This window comes from Gossypium arboreum, chromosome 9 (genome assembly GCF_025698485.1).
Source record: "Gossypium arboreum isolate Shixiya-1 chromosome 9, ASM2569848v2, whole genome shotgun sequence".
Taxonomy (NCBI): Eukaryota; Viridiplantae; Streptophyta; class Magnoliopsida; order Malvales; family Malvaceae; genus Gossypium; species Gossypium arboreum.
This window is the reverse complement of record NC_069078.1, coordinates 29,134,421-29,152,662: the sequence shown is the minus strand read 5'-3', so window position 1 is coordinate 29,152,662 and position 18,242 is coordinate 29,134,421. Positions and strand designations below refer to the sequence as shown.

Sequence of the window (18,242 nt, the reverse complement as noted above, 5' to 3'; positions counted from 1 at the left end):
GAAATTTGGGTTGTTACAGTGTGCATGAAAGTTCATCAAATACTTTGATAGTGTTTTCAAGCCAAAACTCGGCTCTTTCAGGAACATCATCAACATTAGCTCTAAACTCTTCGGCTCCGTGTTTTCAAATCTTATCAGCAGGCGGCTTATTCAATTGTAAAAACTCCACACCTTGAGGAACTACGGGAACTGGTTGAGGATTAGGCGAGGGTGGAGGTTGTTGAGTAGCCAGATTTGTTCGAACAAACACCGTAAACCACTCATTCATCATCTGGAAGAAGGCTTCTTTAGCCTCTCCTCCCTTGTAACACCCCAAACCCGGCCTGGAAGTTTGGCTCGAATCTGGCATGTCACATTGAAGTGTTTTTCGAAAACCATGTTTCCATTAAAAACCCTTCTTAATAATTAAAAACTTATACCCTTTTTAAACCTTGTTAGAAACCTCAGCTGAATAACATTCTTAGCAACTTTGTGAAAATCTTGGCAGTTGCGGAAGCTTAATTTAAAAACAATTGCGGATACGTGATGTTTTGAACAACAGTAGTTGCTTTGGAAAACCGTGTTCTAATACTAGCAATTATAAGAACAATACGTAAAATTTCAAATTTGAAATCCAGAAAATTACAACGACTTTACTACAACCCACATAAAACATTTAAAAGTAATAATCAAAACTATAAAATAAACAGTGTGTGTGGCTTTCTCCGAGCCCCTCGCAGCTCCGATCCGTCTAAGGCTGGAAATTACCTGAAAGGTTAATAAACGGGGTGAGTTTACGAAAACTCAGTGTGAAATCCCCCTACTATAAAAAGGAACAGTCAGTCATATAAAAGAATTAAAAGTCCGCCCCACCTTACTTACAGGCCAAGATCAATTGGGCCTTAGCCTACTATAACAGACAAGCACAGATGGGCTTTAACACATTACAGAATAAGAAACATTATCAAAACTAGAATCAGAATCAGAATCAGAATCAAAATCAAGTGACGTAATCGTAACCGTAATCAGATCAAGCAATGTAATCAAAATCAGAATGTGAATGCAATCCCAACCCAATCCATCCGTATACACCCCCGTACCAACCCTACATTCCATGTGGGGAATAGCTCAACCCACCCAAATTTACACTCCACATTAAAAGATTGTCGCTCGGTTATCGATAAGTTGAGGCAAAGCCTCCAGTACGTGGGCAAGCCACTTTCAGTACTTCCTCTATCAATATAACCCATAACCCATGCAACAGATATAAACGTCATGGCATACAACATATAGAATTAGAATATCATGCCCATATTTGAATCAAACAATCACAGTCAAGTCATTTATTTCACCAACATATATTTGCAATCAAATCCGTCAACCATACAGTCCAAGTCAAACACTTGCCTACAAGGGCAAAACAGTCAATTAACACCCTAGGGGCAAAATGGTAATTTTACCCCACAAGGGTATCTCGGTAATTCTATCCTATAGGGGTATTTCGATAATTCTACCCTATAGTGGTATTTCAGTAATTCTACCCTACAAGGTTATTTCGGTAATTCTACCCTACAATGGGTATTTCGATAATTTCACAAATCAGGGGTATTTTGGTAATTTTACAAACCAGGGGTATTTTGGTAATTTTATTGATCGAGGGTATTTTGGTAATTTTGTAAACTAAGGGTATTTCAGTAATTTTTTAAATCGAGGGTAAAATGGTAATTCTGTAAATCAAGGGTAAAATGGTAATTCTGTAAATCGAGGGTAAAATGGTAATTTTGTGAATCGAGGGTAAAATGGTAATTCTATCTTATTTCGGTAATTTTACAAATCGAGGATATTTGGGTAATTTTATAAATCGAGGGTACTTTGGTAATTTTACAAGTTGAGGGTATTTCAGTAATTTGGTAAACTAAAGTATTCTAAATAGGGATAACAATACGAATGGGCCTAAAGCCCTTCTCGGCCCAAATGGGCCCACACACTCGTGTGGCCCTTTTTAGCCCAAATCTACTCACAGATATGAGATTCACCTAGCCTAGCCCGATATAAAACTACACAATCAAACAACTTATCCAATTGGGCCCGTAAGCCCATTGGGCCCACATGGCCCCTTTCGGCCTATCGCTAGAGTAGTGAGAAATACACACCTGATTGGAGACTGGAGTTAATCCACGCTCCGAGCACTCTTAGTCGGCGCCCAACCCAACCGAGCACGCCACAAAGCGAAAGGGATCAGCCAAGAAGGGTACCTTTACTCTCCTCATGGTTCTCTCTATTTAAAGCTAGCTTCATATCCACTCTTATGTTAGCTTCCCGATGTGGGATCCCTCCATCATCAGAGTTTAAATTCAACACCAACTCTTGCCGCCCCCTATTAGCAAAATAAATGCTCTTTGCTTGCCACGAGATTCGAACCCATGCCTCCCCTTAAATGCTCCATACGCTACTTGCCATTAAGCCACAAGGCTTTTTGTGTCACAATTTCTCCAACAATATTCTTAAGGCCTACCTACTACACCCAGGGTTTGATTCACCTTAAACCAAAATTTTTGCTAGAGTCCAAGTTTGAACCCAGGACTTCTCCAACACTTCTCAGCACACTTAACCACTAAAACAAGCCTTCAACTATGAAATTTTCACGCACAACAGAATATTACAAGCTGCCTTCAACCGCTCCCATGCTTAAGGCCCAAAACTTCTAGGCCCAAATTCAGGGTGTTACAACTCTACCTCCCTTAAAAAAATTTCATCCCCGAAATTTCCGTCTAATAGGGTAGTCGTGTAACATCTACCCCACTAGCTACCGCCGCGTACTTTGATCCTACTATCACTATCACACTTCAACTAGAACTTGAAACATCTCATACATACAACACTTATTCACAGAAGCAGCCACATATTTACCATACATATATACAATTTCTATATCCAAACATCACATCCACATAAAATAAAAACCAAGTTTAAATTCAGACCAATATCTAAGGAATCCACAATATTTCAATTTCTAAACAGACAAAAGTATTCAGAAGACTTACGGATTCGGCGCCGGAGACTCGGTGTGCCACACTTTTTAAGAGAAATACTTCAAACAGACCACGTAGTTGAAAATAATTTTCTGAAATTCAACCTTTGAAAACCCAATCCACGGCCGAGTTGTTGCAACCTAGGCTTTGATGCCATTAAATGTAACACCCCAAACCCGGCCTGGAAGTTTGGCTCAAATCTGGCATATCACATTGAGGTGTTTTTCGAAAACCATGTTTCCATTAAAAACCCTTCTTAATAATTAAAAACTTATACCTTTTTTAAACCTTGTTAGAAACCTCAGATGAATAACATTCTTAACAACTTTGTGAAAATCTTGGCAGTTGCGGAAGCTTGATTTAAAAACAATTACGGATACGTGATGTTTTGAACAACAGTAGTTGCTTTGGAAAACCGTGTTCTAATACTAGCAATTATAAGAACAATACGTAAAATTTCAAATTTGAAATCCAGAAAATTACAATGACTTTACTACAACCCACATAAAACATTTAAAAGTAATAAACAAAACTATAAAATAAACAGTGTGTGTGGCTTCCTCCGAGCCCCTCGTAGCTCCGATCCGTCTAAGGTGGAAATTACCGAAAGGTTAATAAGCGGGGTGAGTTTACGAAAACTCGAGTGAAATCCCCTACTATAAAAGGAACGATCGGTCATATAAAAGAATTAAAAGTCCGCCCCACCTTACTTACGGCCCAGATCAATTGGGCCTTAGCCTACTATAACAGACAAGCATACGGATGGGCTTTAACCCATTACGAATAAGAAACATTATCGAACTAGAATCGAATCGAACCGAATCAAAATCAAGTGACGTAATCGAATCGAATCAGATTATCAAAATGTAATCAAAATCAGAATGTGAATGCAATCCCAACCCAATCAATCCGTATACACCCCCGTACCAACCCTACACTCCATGTGGGGAATAGCTCAACCCACCCAGCCCTACACTCCACAGTTGCAGCATTGCTACTCAGTTATCAGTAAGTTGAGGGAAAGCCTCCAGTACGTGGGCAAGCCACTTTCAATACTTCCTCCATTAATATAACCCATAACCCATGCAACAGATATAAATGTCATGGCATACAACATACAGAATCAGAATATCATGCCCATATTTGAATCAAACAATCACAGTCAAGTCATTCATATCACCAACATATATTTGCAATCAAATCCGTCAACCACACAGTCCAAGTCAATCACTTGCCCACAAGGACAAAACAGTCAATTACTCCATGAACGGACGCAGGCGCGTTACTTTCAACATCATCAGCTACAGTACAATTGGGATCCAATTACTATAAAAAAACACATTTTAAACTATCAAGAGATATCACACTATCACAGGTTATATATGGCATGTATGGCTAGACTCTCACATACAGAACGTTAGTCTAAGAATCGACTAAACCATAGCTCTGATACCAATAAATGTAACACCCTACACCCGTATTTAACACTGAAATAGGGTTACAGAGCATTACTAGATTTATAGCACAATAATTACATACATTTTTCAAATTCAATTAATTATCAATCAAAATCATTCACATTGTCCCTAACACGAGCCTACGGAGCCCAAAACATGCATTCGGAAAGGTTCGAGACTAAACCGATAACTCAGGAAACTTTTACAAAACATAGAAAATTTTGCAAAATATAAGGGACACACGCCCGTGTCACAGGCCGTGTGGACATTCGAAATGGGATCACATGTTCGTGTCCCAGCCTGTGTCTGACCCCGTGTAACTCTCTGACTTGGGTCACACGACCAACACATATGTCCGTGTGACTAGCCCGTATGCCCTAGAAATGGCCACACACACCCGTGTGCCAGGTCATGTGATACAAATTATATCTGTAGGGTATACTGACTTATGTCACACGGCCAAGTCACACGCTTGTGTGCTAGGCCGTGTAGAGCATACTGACTTAATTTCAATTACAATACCAAGGGACACATAGCCGTGCAACCTAACCGTGTGTCACACACGGTTGAGACACACAACCGTCTCTCTGCTCGTATGGACAAAAATAGGCTATTTACCAAGCCATTTTTCCACCCAATCATGCTTTCACCTACATCAACCTAATTTGTACCAAAACATAACATACATAATCATTCAAACTAACCAAATCAAGCCTAATTCATGCAAATTTTATACCATTGTCCACATTACACAAAAGTCACCAAATAGACCATTCCATTTATACCAAAATTACATATACAAATAAACTAATTAAACACTTTCAAACATGCTTCATTATGCTTCAATTTCACAAACATATAACTTCTCCAAATCAAACATTTGACATCCACAATATCTATAATCCACAAGCATCATATATCCATCCATGAACTCACAACACAAACCATTACACAACCAAATTAAGCCAACTCTCAATGCTATATACAAAACCAAGCTTTAGATTTTTACAAGTCAATTCAAATGGCTAAATTCATTATCAATCCATAACCAAAATGAACAAAGTTCTTACACACTCCATATATTCCAAAAACATAGATTCAGAAGTATCAAAATGATGGCTTCATAGTGTGATGAAGTCTCCGGCGATCCTCAAATATGAGCTAGCTTTAAATTCACTATAAAACACGGTAAAATAAATAGAGTAAGCTTTATAGCTTAGTAAGTTCATATGATTAATAGGTATAATATGCCACCTCATTCACAATTTAAAGAACATAAGTAAATATAAGTAATACATTCAATTCAACAATTTGCACATTTCCATAATTCTATTTATCATGTATAAATTCATCAACTATCACTTACTTTTCATATGAACTTTTCAATCATCACTTACTTGCCAAACTTATCACTAGTACCTGAACTGATCCATATCATTGCTTACATCCTCGTATCATCATCATTTCTCGTTGAATCATTTGGAATAATATCGGATACTCGAGAATCTCGCACCGAAGTGCCACATACATAGCCAAAGCTATCTCAATCTCATATCACATATTTGCTCACTCTCGAGCTATCAACGGGTCTGCTCACACAAGTTGTCGGTCAAGACGTAGCTACACAGTGCTGCTCACACAAGCTGTCAAGTAATCGCAACACATGCCTGTATTCTCAGCCACCGGTAGGACGTACAGGACCAACACCCGAATTACATAATCACAGTAACCTCTAATGACATGTCACTAGTATCCTATCTATTCCTAAGGTCCAACCAGGATTCTCACTATGTCAATGCTTTGTTGATAGATTCCGTAGTGTCGTAATATCACAATTATAATATTTAAGTATATAAACACATATAAGATTAAGCTCATTAATCATATAAACTTACCTTGATTGTAAAATCGGCTAAATGGATCTACTAGTCAATTACTTTGTTTTTCCCTCGATCCAGATCCGAACTTCGTTTTTCTTCATCTATATAATATCAAATTTAGCTTATTTAATAATCTCTCTATTTAATTTAATCCAAAAACACACATTAAGGCACTTTTACATTATTACCCCTAACATTTCACATTTTTACAATTTGGTCCTTATTTCATAAAATTACAAATTCATGCAATTCAAGCACAACCCATGCTATCCGATTTTCAATTAGGTCCCTAGCAGCCCATATTTTTCATTTATTTCACATTTTAACTACAAAGTTTCCACATTTCACAATTTAATCCCTAATTTGCATTTTCACTAAAAATCACTTAACAAAACTTGTACCAATATCATCAAACATTCATAATCTTTCATCAATCATTAAAACTCATACATATTCATCAATGGAAACATCCTAAACCTTCAAAAATTTTGCAAATTAGTCCTTGGGCTCACTAGATTAAGCTGCAACGATCACAAAAACATAGAAATCATTAAAAACAAAACGAAAATCGTACCTAAATGGACGACAAAGTTTTGGCCTAATATCGAGCCCTAACCATGGCTTTTTCTTCTTGATTTTCGGTTGAGGAAGAACATAAAAGATGATGGCCATTTGTTGTTTAATTAATTTATTAACATGTATTTACAATTTACAAAAATAACCTTATTATAAAACCATTTAATATCATCCATTTTATGTCTAATTACCATTTAAGGACCTCCACTATTTAATTACATAGTTATTTAATACCTTTAACTATTAGAACAACACTTTTAAACTTTACACGATTTAACTATTAGAACAACACTTTTTCACTTTACACGATTTAGTCTTTTTTATCGAATTAAGCATTCAAATAATAAAATTTCTTAACAAAAATTTTACACAATCATACCATCATGCTGTAAACATTAAAATAAAATAAAATAATTATTTTGACTTTGGAGTTGTGGTCCCGAAACCACTGTTCCGACTTGACTAAAAATAAGTTGTTACAAAAATGGTCTATTTAAGCTCCGATTTACTGTATTGATAGCTTAGTTGAAAAGAATGCCAACTCTAGAATTCTCTCATCTATATCCACTTTAGGCTTTTTTCAATTTTATCTATTCTTGAAAGTTCATTCTTTAGTGTTCTTGGTTTACTCTAATAGGGAGATGGTCAAAAAGATCCATAAAAAAATTGTTTCTAATAGCATGAAGTAATTAGATTCTTAATCTTTTATCATAGATTCTTAATCATTTATCATAGATTCCTGATCTTTTATTGTTAAGTTATTTCTGTAACACAATACAATCTTTTTATTATTATAGTTGTAGAAAAAATCGTAAACTAAAATAAATGCAATATTATAAATGTTGGATATTTAAATTTCAATTCTATTTAACTTCAGCATTCAGCTCATTGACCAAGGGTCTTCATCACATCCCAAAGTTGTGGGATCAATCCACATGTTGTACCTGAGTGATAGTTTAGATAGGTGTGTATGGGATACTATGGTGATTTGTATTAAATTTCAAATTTGTTACTAGTATCTTAACTATCTTACTAGATCCTTTATATATAATTTGAAATAAGCCAGATCCATATTATGATGTTAATCACGTACTCCAGATGAAGCTTCATCACAAAGATTGGGAACAAAAAATAGAGTGAAGATGAGGCTATAATTACATGGGAACTTAAATATAATTTGAAATAAACTATGATCTTGATGTATATACACATAAAAAATCATTTTGATGTTCATTGGCTAATTAAGCTTCCACCTCATCATCCCCTAATAATAATAGTTTCACCTAATTCACATGATGCTACTAGATGCGGTGGTCAATGGATGGTTAACTGGCAAGACTTATTAGTTAAATGAATGGTGAGGCTATAATTACATGGGAACTTACATTCACACGCCCTCAATTTCAAAAAGTTTGGCTGTATTATTATATCAATGAAAGAATGTTGCAGCATTTAATGACAAACATCACGACAAATGTTGCTAAGTATTCCTTTGCTTTCTATATAGCCAAAAGCTTCCAAATCTATATGTATCTAAAATTATATATATATTTGCAGAACAATACATTTTACAGTGAAAGGTCTGCCAATCCTCAATGGATTCTAGCACCCTGTTCCTCTGAATCATGCAATTTGGTGGGCCAGAATACTCCTCCATTTATTTGACAGCATTAGCCCTACACCAAGTAAGTGCAAGAACTTCAAATGAATCAAGCTTATTGGTTGCTAGCTATTACATCTAGGGATTAAGATTTGTTATTAGAAAATGAGTGATCATGTTATTTGATTGTTTCTCTTTCAATTAATAAAGTTTGAGTTCCTTTAAATGTAGATATTTTTTATATTATACAATATATGGTCGGTAAAGATATGGAGAAAAATTATTTCTGTTCCTTTAAATGCAGATAAGTTGATGGTGTGAAATAAAGGGTTTGATACGCCAAATCCAACTTGAACTTCAAAGGCGGTCCATTAATAGGGTCGGTTGAATTTATTGGTATTATTTATCTATTTGTACCAACATACCTAAGATGAAAAGACTAAGGTAGAGTATGAAAATGTTTTAAAAAGACCAATCTGAAAGTCAAATAGGTGAGGTGTTATGTCGATGGAATTGAATGATTGCGTTAAAAATAATTTAAATATTAAATAAATATTAAATTGAACAAAATATTTAATATAAATATGTATTTTTTTATGAATCATTTCTGTTTTGCAGTTAATGTTTGGAGTTGGTGGTGGTCTCTTTTCAACAATGTTGTATTCAAGTTTCAAACCTATATTCTCTCATTCGAAGTGTAGTGTACTTTACTATTACACCTAACATTTATTGGTTAAATATCATTTATTAAATCAAATAAATTGTCATACAAAATCAAAGGCTACTTATAGAATTCTTTATCAAATACATTAGTTAACATCGATTGTCCCTTACCTTTGATTAAAATTACATTTTAGTTATTCAACTTTCAAAAGTTACATAATTATCACTAAAGTTATTGAAATCTTATATTTTTGTCACTCATCTATTAACTTCCGTTAAAAGGGTAATGTGACATGTTAATTTAAAGGGTTAATAACCAATTTAGCCCTTAAACTATAACTAAAATATCAATTTCATAATAATAATTCTAAAAAATTTAAAGGGTAAACTACTAAAATAGTCACCCAAGTTTTAATGCATTCCTATTTAAGTCACCATTTTTTTGTTAATTCATTTTTAGTCACTCCACCGTTAAAATGCCTTAGTCACTGAGCAAAATGTTGATGTAAGAGTCTTTTCTTTACACATTCTGTCAAGTTGGACTTGATTCTAGAAAAAATCAACAAATTTAATCTCAAATTTTTCACATTTTGTCAATTTAGTCTAAATTCAAAAAATTAAAAATTATAATTTTAAGAACTTGAAAATATACATAATTTATTATAAAAGGACATAAAATATAAAATATTTTAAGAATATATAAATTTATATAAAGGCTTAACTGTTATTTGGTCTTAATTCTAAAAATTATAAAGAAAATATTCAAAATATAAAACATTAAAAAATAATCAACCAAACCAAAATCAAAATAAATAAATTTTTCTATAATTCAAAATCATGAAAAACCCACAAAATGTTCCTACTTTTGATATATTCAACTCATAAAATTGCGATTAAAAGATTACAAGAAAAAAGGTTCAAAATTTTTCTTCATGTTACCAAATTTTTTGGTCAACCAAACAAAAGAGAGAAACTTTGTAAAACAACATTCTTCCCTTCATCTCCTCCCCCGTTCTTCTTCAAGCTTCCCATTGTTCTCATACTCCCACCAAAACCTCACAATTTCAAATATCATACCAAATCCATACCCAACTTTACCATCCTCAAATTAAATCATCACTTCATCATCGAGCACTCACCATTAAATCCACACCCAAAGTTAATTTCTTTTTTTCTTACAGACACACCTAAACTTAGTTTTACGTTTTCTTTTAATCAAAAAAAAAAAAAAACTTATCAATGATGCACCGCTTAGCCTTTAACATTTGAATCATTCAAAGTCCTGCACTTTGCTGTCGAAATGGAGCCAAATATGTTTCTATAAGTAAAGGCTTTCTGATTTGAATCCCTCAACCAACTGTTTGATCACGGTGCTAGTTGGATTTGGTAGTGTTTGATTCAAAAAATTAATTCAAATGACTTGTTTAACTCGATGGCATGTAAAGGGAAAAGAAATATTGATTCAAAAAATTGAAGAGAACTTGAGGGTTAAATTGTTGAATCCCTAAATTTTTTTATTAAAATTCAAGAAATAGTGATTTGATTCTCTCAACCAAATTCAAATTTAAGACTTTATGTAATTTTATAAATTTTTAATAATTTATATTTTATATCATTTTATCATAAATTTTTCTATATTTTCAAGTTTTTAAAATTATATTTTTTAATTTGGACTAAATTGAAAAAATATGTAAATATTAAGAGTTGAATTTTTGAATTTTTTAGAATTAGGAACAAATTGACATAATGTGTAAAGTGTTAAGGGTTAAATTTATTGTTATACCAATCAAGCAGGTCAACATTTCGTTTAGTGGCCAATGCTTTTAATGGTGGAGTAACTGAAAATGACAATTAATCTAATGAGGTGACTAAATTAACAAAACAAAATCGGTGACCAAAATAAGAACGCGTTAAAACTTGAGTGATTATTTGAGTAGTTTACCCTTTAAATTTTTTAGAATTACTATTAAGAACAATTTTAAAAGTATCAGGTTGATATTTTAGTTATTGTTTAGGGGCTAAATTTACTATTAACCTTTTAAATTAACGTGCCATGTCACCCTCTTAACCAAAGTTAATAGATGAGAAACAAAAATGTAACATTTTAATAATTATAGTGACAATTATGTAACTTTTAAATGTTAGATAACTTAAATGTAAATTTAACAAAGGTTAGGGATAATTAATGTAATTTACCCTAATTTTTCCATAATAAAAGAAGTTCAAAAACAAGTTTAAAACGGATTTTTCAATTTTTTTAAGATGTCAGTATTATGGATTCAATCTATTTTTAACCGGTTTAAAGGATTCTCGATTGGACAAATCCTCATAGAATAATCCCATGGATCCAAATCTAATTTTTAGAACACTAGAGCTGTGATAAAATATAAAATCACTTTGGTAATGCATGAAGTTACTTTAAAAAAAGATGGTAGTAATTAACAAGTACCCTAATTTTGTTTTTACATGAAGAACAGAGGTGAATCTATTGATTGCCTTTCTTGTATCATCAATGAAGATGCAAAATTAGAAAAAAGAAAACCTAATCAAGCTCTTTATGGGGGTTCCTTATTTGTATCTCTTGTCTTGCCATTTGTTCATCACTAACAAGCTTGTTATCACTCTAACATCATGAACATGAAAAAAAAAAGGGGGCATTTCTTTGCTTTTTGGTCATTCCTTCTAACTGGTAGCAAAAAAACCCATCCCATCTCTTCAATTAATTCATTGTCGTATGGCACTGACTGAGTGATATGCCAAGATTTGTTTGTATTTTGTGACGACACCTTAACTAGACAGTAGAGAGAGACAAGACCGCCTCAGCTGTTTCTCTGTTGAACCCAGTTTGAGAATTCTTGAAGAGTGTTCATGTCAGCCCTGTAATGCTTTTGTGTGAATTCAAGCAGCATAGGCCATGTAAAATCTGGATATACTCTGGGTCTGTTCTGGCTCACCAACTCTGCTGGTGGGGTTACCACTTTATCCCCCTCTGGACACAAAAAGAAAGCCAGAGATTTTCTTGGCTTATGGCTGTTCACCACTGCTCGGTGCAAGCAACTTTTATATCTCCCATTTGACAGTGCCTGAAAAAACCCCACTAAGCTTAATCAACATCTACTACAGTGAAAGAATATGTATGGATTAACTGAAAAAGTATGTTACCATAAAGGTGTCGCCAATGTTAACGACAAATGCTTCGAAATTTGGGCTAATTGAATGCCATTCGTTGTCTACAAACACTTGAAGGCCACCAACTCTGTCTTGGTGAAGGATGGTTAAAGACGTTGGATCGCAATGAGGCCCTGTTCCTAAAGTGAGGTCTGGTTTTTGACAAGGGGGATAGTAGTTTAGTCTCATTATTGAATCATTTTTATCAAAAAACTCCCTGAAATGTGCTCTGCCGACGCCCAGACTAATGGCTAAAAGCTCCATTATCCCGAGAGAAAGCTTGCTCATCGCCTCGCAGTAGTCCTGGTAAACCCTCCTATAAACAAAAAGACTCAAGATTTCAGCATTCACAAGCATAATCTTGAATCACTTTAAAAATATCTATATCCGAATTTCTTACCCGAGTAACCTTAATTCATTTCCCATTTTATTAAGAAGGTAGTCTTCCACCATCTTGGATGAGTTGTTCTCAGCTGAATAGCGAAAAGAAAGTGTTTCCTTCCATGGGAGCTTGGTCGAGAACCTGCCAGTGAAGCTACTAGCATATCCACAGTGCTCACCAACTTTTCTTTGAGCCCTTTGCTTTTGTCTAAGTGGCAATAGAAAGAAGTTATCCATGTACTTGTGGGCATCAGCCAAGAGTTTTGCATCGACTCCATGATTAACTACAAGGAAGAAACCATGCTGCTGACATGCCTCGCTGATAAACCTTGAAGCTTCCATTGTAGCAACAGGGTCACCAGAAAGGAAGCCTCCTAGGTCAATGAGTGGTACTTGGAGTTCTGGTACATTAGCGGAAGGCTTTTCGTCATCAGGCCATATAAATTCTTTTGGTATCTGGGATTCGAACTTGAGCACCGAGGCATCAAAAACCAGCTTTTTCTGCTCATCTTTTTTTTCATCTTTTGGATAGTGAGTCATGGAGGCTATGTTGGAGATGCTGTCGATGGCCATTGCATGAAGCGTAAATATGCTGAGGCCTAACAAATATGGATATCTATATGAGTGGTTTTGAGAGTAGTTAAAAGTGGATAAGAGATGAAATTGAGACAGAGAAAGGAATAGGGAGTTATCGAAAAAGAAGAGGGAGGGGGCAGCAGGAGCATAAGTTTGAGAGGTGAGATGAAAGAAAAGCCAAGGCCGCTCTCATTGGGGAAATCAGTGAACAAATATTGGAATCTTATAGGGCGCCTCTTTTCTCTTTCACTTCAATTTTTTTATTTATCTTTTCATTTTTATTTTTTTTGCAAATAAGGGTTACTCAATTGAGAAAATTGCAGTGTTGGTGTTTTGTCATTTGGAAAATTAGGTTATATGCTACCATTTTTGTCACTCATGATTTGAAATTATTATTATTTATAGTATCTAAACAAACTCTTATTTAACAGAAAATTTGTTGACATTTAAGGTTTATTTTGTTACAAATTAAAGGACAGAGGCTTATTTGGGAATAAGTTAATGATTGAGGGCTTAACAGAATATTAGGTAAAAGGTTAAGGCTTAGATGTAAAAATATAAGGGTTTGTAGTATAGGGATTTTCTTATTATTTTAATAATTATTAATCATTAGTGTTTTTATAAGGGTTACGAGGAAGTTTAAGGGTGAGCAAATATTGATTCAACTTTAAAAAGTTAAATTTTTTTCGAACTTTGAATTTATCAAATCAAGTTATTAGAATTTTCAAATAAATTCTATTAAGTAATTTGATTCTCAAGATCGAGTCATGTTGAATTTTGCAATTTGAATAGTTCGAATAACTTGAGTAATAAATTGGTATAGATATATCTTTAGTCCCTAACAATTTAAAAAATGAGCAAATTGGTCCCTCTCAACAAAATTTTTAAAAATAAAAATATTTTCAAAAAGTTCAAAATAATTATAATAAATTCCAAATTTTCATTAAAAAGTATTCAAAAATTATAAAAAATAAAAATTTTAAAGAATATATAAAAACATTGAATTTTAAAATAAAAATCCCAAAATAATAAAATGTGGACCTTAATAAATAGGGTGAGCAAAACTCGAATCGATTAAAAATTGGAAAAAAATTTTGAATTTCGAGTTAATCGAATCAAGTTATTCGAGTTATTCAAATTATCCGACTCAACTCGAATAAGTAATTTGATTTTCAAGTTGAATTTTATAGTTCAAATAATTTGAATAATAGACTGGTGTAAAAACCCTTTTGGTCCATGTCAAGTTTGAAAATAAGCAAATTAGTCTCTAAAATATTATAAAATAATTCAAAATAATTTTAAAAATTCAAAATAATTTTAAAATTCAAAATAATTATAAAAATTCCAAAATTTATATTTTTTAAAAATTCATAAAAATTTAAAAATCTAAAAATATTTAAAAAATTTCTAGAATAATAATTTTGAGTACCTAAATAAGTTAATTAATTATTCAAGTTTACCATGTTAAAGTATTTTTTTATTTTGCTTTGAAAAATTTTCAAATATAGGTGCTCTAACATGAAATTGATTATATTGTAACAAGATTTTAATTTGACATGTTTAATTTTTTAATTTAACTCGAATAATTTCACTCGATTCGGCTCGAATTTCATTTCACTCGACTCAAACCAAAAAAAAGTTAAATTGAGTTATTATCGATTCAAATTTATCATACTATAGCATCTTATTCTTTTTCCCTTATTTTGCTTTTAAAGAGTTTCTAAATATTTATGGCTTCAATTTTATGTTCTCTAACATAAAATTAATTATATTGTAAGAAGATTTTAAATTGACATGTTTAATTTATTTAATTTCACTCAATTCGATTCAACTCAACACAACTTGCATTTCATTTCATTTCACTCAATTAAAAAAAAAATTTCAAATCGTGTTAGGATAATAAAATAAATCTTGTCAACTCGACTGACTCAACAAAATTTCACTCATTTCATCTCGTTTCAATCGGACATGACAACGACTTAATAAACAAAAATAATTTGTCACTACACTAAAGGAACGATAGCTGGTAGAATATCTACATTTTTAAATTATCCAAATTTGGATTTGTAAATATGCTTAAAATTTGAGTTCATTTATTTATCTACAAATTATTCGAGTATTATTATCAAAATCAAAATTTGATAAAGATTACTATTTGTTAGATATTTGAATTTTCAAAGAAGCAAATTAAAAATTTCCAACAATTTTCATAACCAAATGAGAAAAATCTAAATTCAAATATACTAAAATCCTTTATATATAAGTTTATGAATTAATATTTGGTTTACTGACATTATACCTTTTTTTTTCCACAAGCAACCTAAAAAAATTGTCATATGTCTCTTTTTTTAAAAAAAAATATTTTACTATACATTTATAGGATATTTATCAACCCTGACCCTACTTATGGAGTGTAAAAACTCCACTCGCAGTATACTAAATATTTTCCCTAAATCTATATTCAAAATTATAAGTATTTTGTAAGCAATAGATTTAGATATCCACATTCGTTATCCAAATAAGTATTGTGAATTGGAATAATGAAAATGTAAGGTATTTATTTGCATATGCTCTAAATTTGTAACAAATAGTAATTTTAATATTCAAACTTTAATATTATTATAAAAATTGAATAATTGAATTATTTAGTCATTGGCTCTTGTTTATTTTATAAAACTGTAATTCGAACTCAAAGTTATTCTTGACAAAAATCATTACAAACTTGATTTCTAATTATTAATTGTTGTTAGCCAGATATTGTAATTGATAAATTAAATATTAATTTGAAAGTACCAAAATTAACAGGCATGTTATAACCAATATATGTTAATAATTTTAATATTAATTGTGAAATATTATGTATATGTTATTTACTTTATAATTAAATGTAATATTATTAAATTATTGAATATGTTTTTACTAAAAATAAATATTTAATAAGTTAATAATTTCGTATTAAAAATAATATTTAGTAAGTTGTGTAAAACTATTTCAACGAGGAAAAAATATAATTATAAAAATTAGAATAAAAGAAAAGGGAATAGAAAAAATAAAAGAAAAGCACTAAATTTAGGGTTTTTTTTTTTTTTGGTTACAAATGAGAAATCAACAAATTTGTAGAGAAAGGATCAACCAAAGTGCCAAATTGGTCGAGCAATAAGAATTATTCTATGCTGCTTCATGTTGTCTTGAAGGTGTAGAGTTGTTGTAACACTTTCTACCCAACTCGAATCATCAAATCCAAATATTGGATATTATAACACATAAACACTTAGGAAAAAAATTTTACAACCGACGTAAAAGTATTCTAAAACATACTTCTTATTTCATCTTGTACTATTCTTAAAAATAAAAAAAGGTGTTTAAGAATACATTATATTTTCAAAATAAGTATATGACAATATCACAATTTAAAACTTTGTTAAAGGTGAACTTCTTATGGCATAGTGTACTAAGCGCCATATTCCTAAGGTGCCTTTTACATGCCTAACATCACAACTCAAATTGCTACATAAGCATAATCCTGACTTGGTCCCTCCTAGCATACCCTATCTTAAAGCAAAACCTGTAACATAAATAAACACTTGTAAGTTCAAATGAACTTAGTGAGTTTTAACTCAAATTACATTAAAGTATTTGTTTTTGAATTCCTCATCTTAAAGACTATGGATTTCCTTTTTGTATTTGGCGAATAATTTTTCTAATATCGGTGCATACATATACACCAATCTTCATCCTACACACAAATCTTACATTAGGAAGAATTTGAATTTCATCACTCAATGCAGATCTCATATTCTTCTTGGAGAACAGTTACATTCCTTAAAAGATATTTATACAAATTTACTTTCAACGAACTCTCACACAGATAGATTTTGAATACTTCTCTCAAACGATACACACAGATGTTATTTTTGGTGGATTCTTATAAAAACTGATCTTTTATGTTGAACTTCTTATAGATCCTACCTTGGCAGACTCTCATGATGAATTTGGTAACTATCAAGCTACTAATCAGATCTTGATTCAACCTAGAACACAACTTATTATGATGGATAATACATTCTAAGTCATCCCACACAATCTTATTCATATCACGAGAACGCTTTGATTTGATGGACAACTTATACTTCAGATAACCTTTTTAAATACAGTGTGAAACACTTGGTGTATCAGCCCATTTTTCAGTGGTGTCCGAAACAGTGGTTTCAAGACCACAAATCTGATGAGTGAGTTCGTAAATATCAAGTAGTAATATTTACGAGTCAAATATGATATTAAAATAAATGTTGAATTGGTAATTTATGCTATTTGAGAGAACAATTAAGTTCAAGTGGTATAACCTTAAAGTCAAGTGGTTTTAGAAAATGAGGTAACGGGACCTCGTTTCTATAAACCGAGTCGTAAATATTTTATTAAATATTTACAGAGTGTTATTAAAGTTGTATTAAAGTTTCGTTAAGAAATTTTAACGTTTTGATGGTTAATTATAAATAAAAAGGACTAAATCGTGAAAGGTGTAAAATCTAGCCACTATTGAATTACAACGATTAAATGGTTTAATCATTAAAAGAAAGAGGACTTTATAGAAATTGGACAGTATTAATTGTAAATGGATGGTTAAAGGTCTTTTAATTTGTTAAGTTATAAGATTATAATAAGGTTAATGTTGTAAATTAATAAATATATGTTAAAAATAATAAATAAAACATGGTATCTTCCAAATAGGGTTATCAAATTGAAAAATAAATCACCATTGGAGAAGCTTGTAAAGTTTGATCAATGTCCCCCTTTGCATATATGTAACACCCCCTACCCGTTACCGTCGCCGGAACAGGATACAAGGTATTACTAGAACATAATACATACCATTAAACATAATCGAAATATAAATATGTCTTGAACAATATTAGCCAACTTTAATGGCTTG

General features: G+C 32.0%; 1 protein-coding gene and 1 long non-coding RNA gene across 2 annotated transcripts; both read right to left on the bottom strand.

Moving 5' to 3' along the window:
• Positions 1-544: 544 nt before the first annotated feature.
• Positions 545-2,242, bottom strand: LOC128280588 (uncharacterized). Its single transcript, XR_008270681.1, has 2 exons — positions 2,133-2,242; positions 545-747 (listed from the first exon to the last, which is right to left on the bottom strand). It is a non-coding gene; the product is annotated as an uncharacterized LOC128280588 (long non-coding RNA).
• Positions 2,243-11,600: 9,358 nt separating this feature from the next.
• Positions 11,601-13,543, bottom strand: LOC108454938 (gibberellin 20 oxidase 1-like). Its single transcript, XM_017753578.2, has 3 exons — positions 12,756-13,543; positions 12,350-12,671; positions 11,601-12,270 (listed from the first exon to the last, which is right to left on the bottom strand). The coding sequence occupies exons 1-3, from the start codon at positions 13,307-13,309 to the stop codon at positions 12,007-12,009; spliced, it is 1,140 nt and encodes a 379-aa protein (XP_017609067.1). The 5' UTR covers positions 13,310-13,543; the 3' UTR covers positions 11,601-12,006.
• Positions 13,544-18,242: the final 4,699 nt, after the last annotated feature.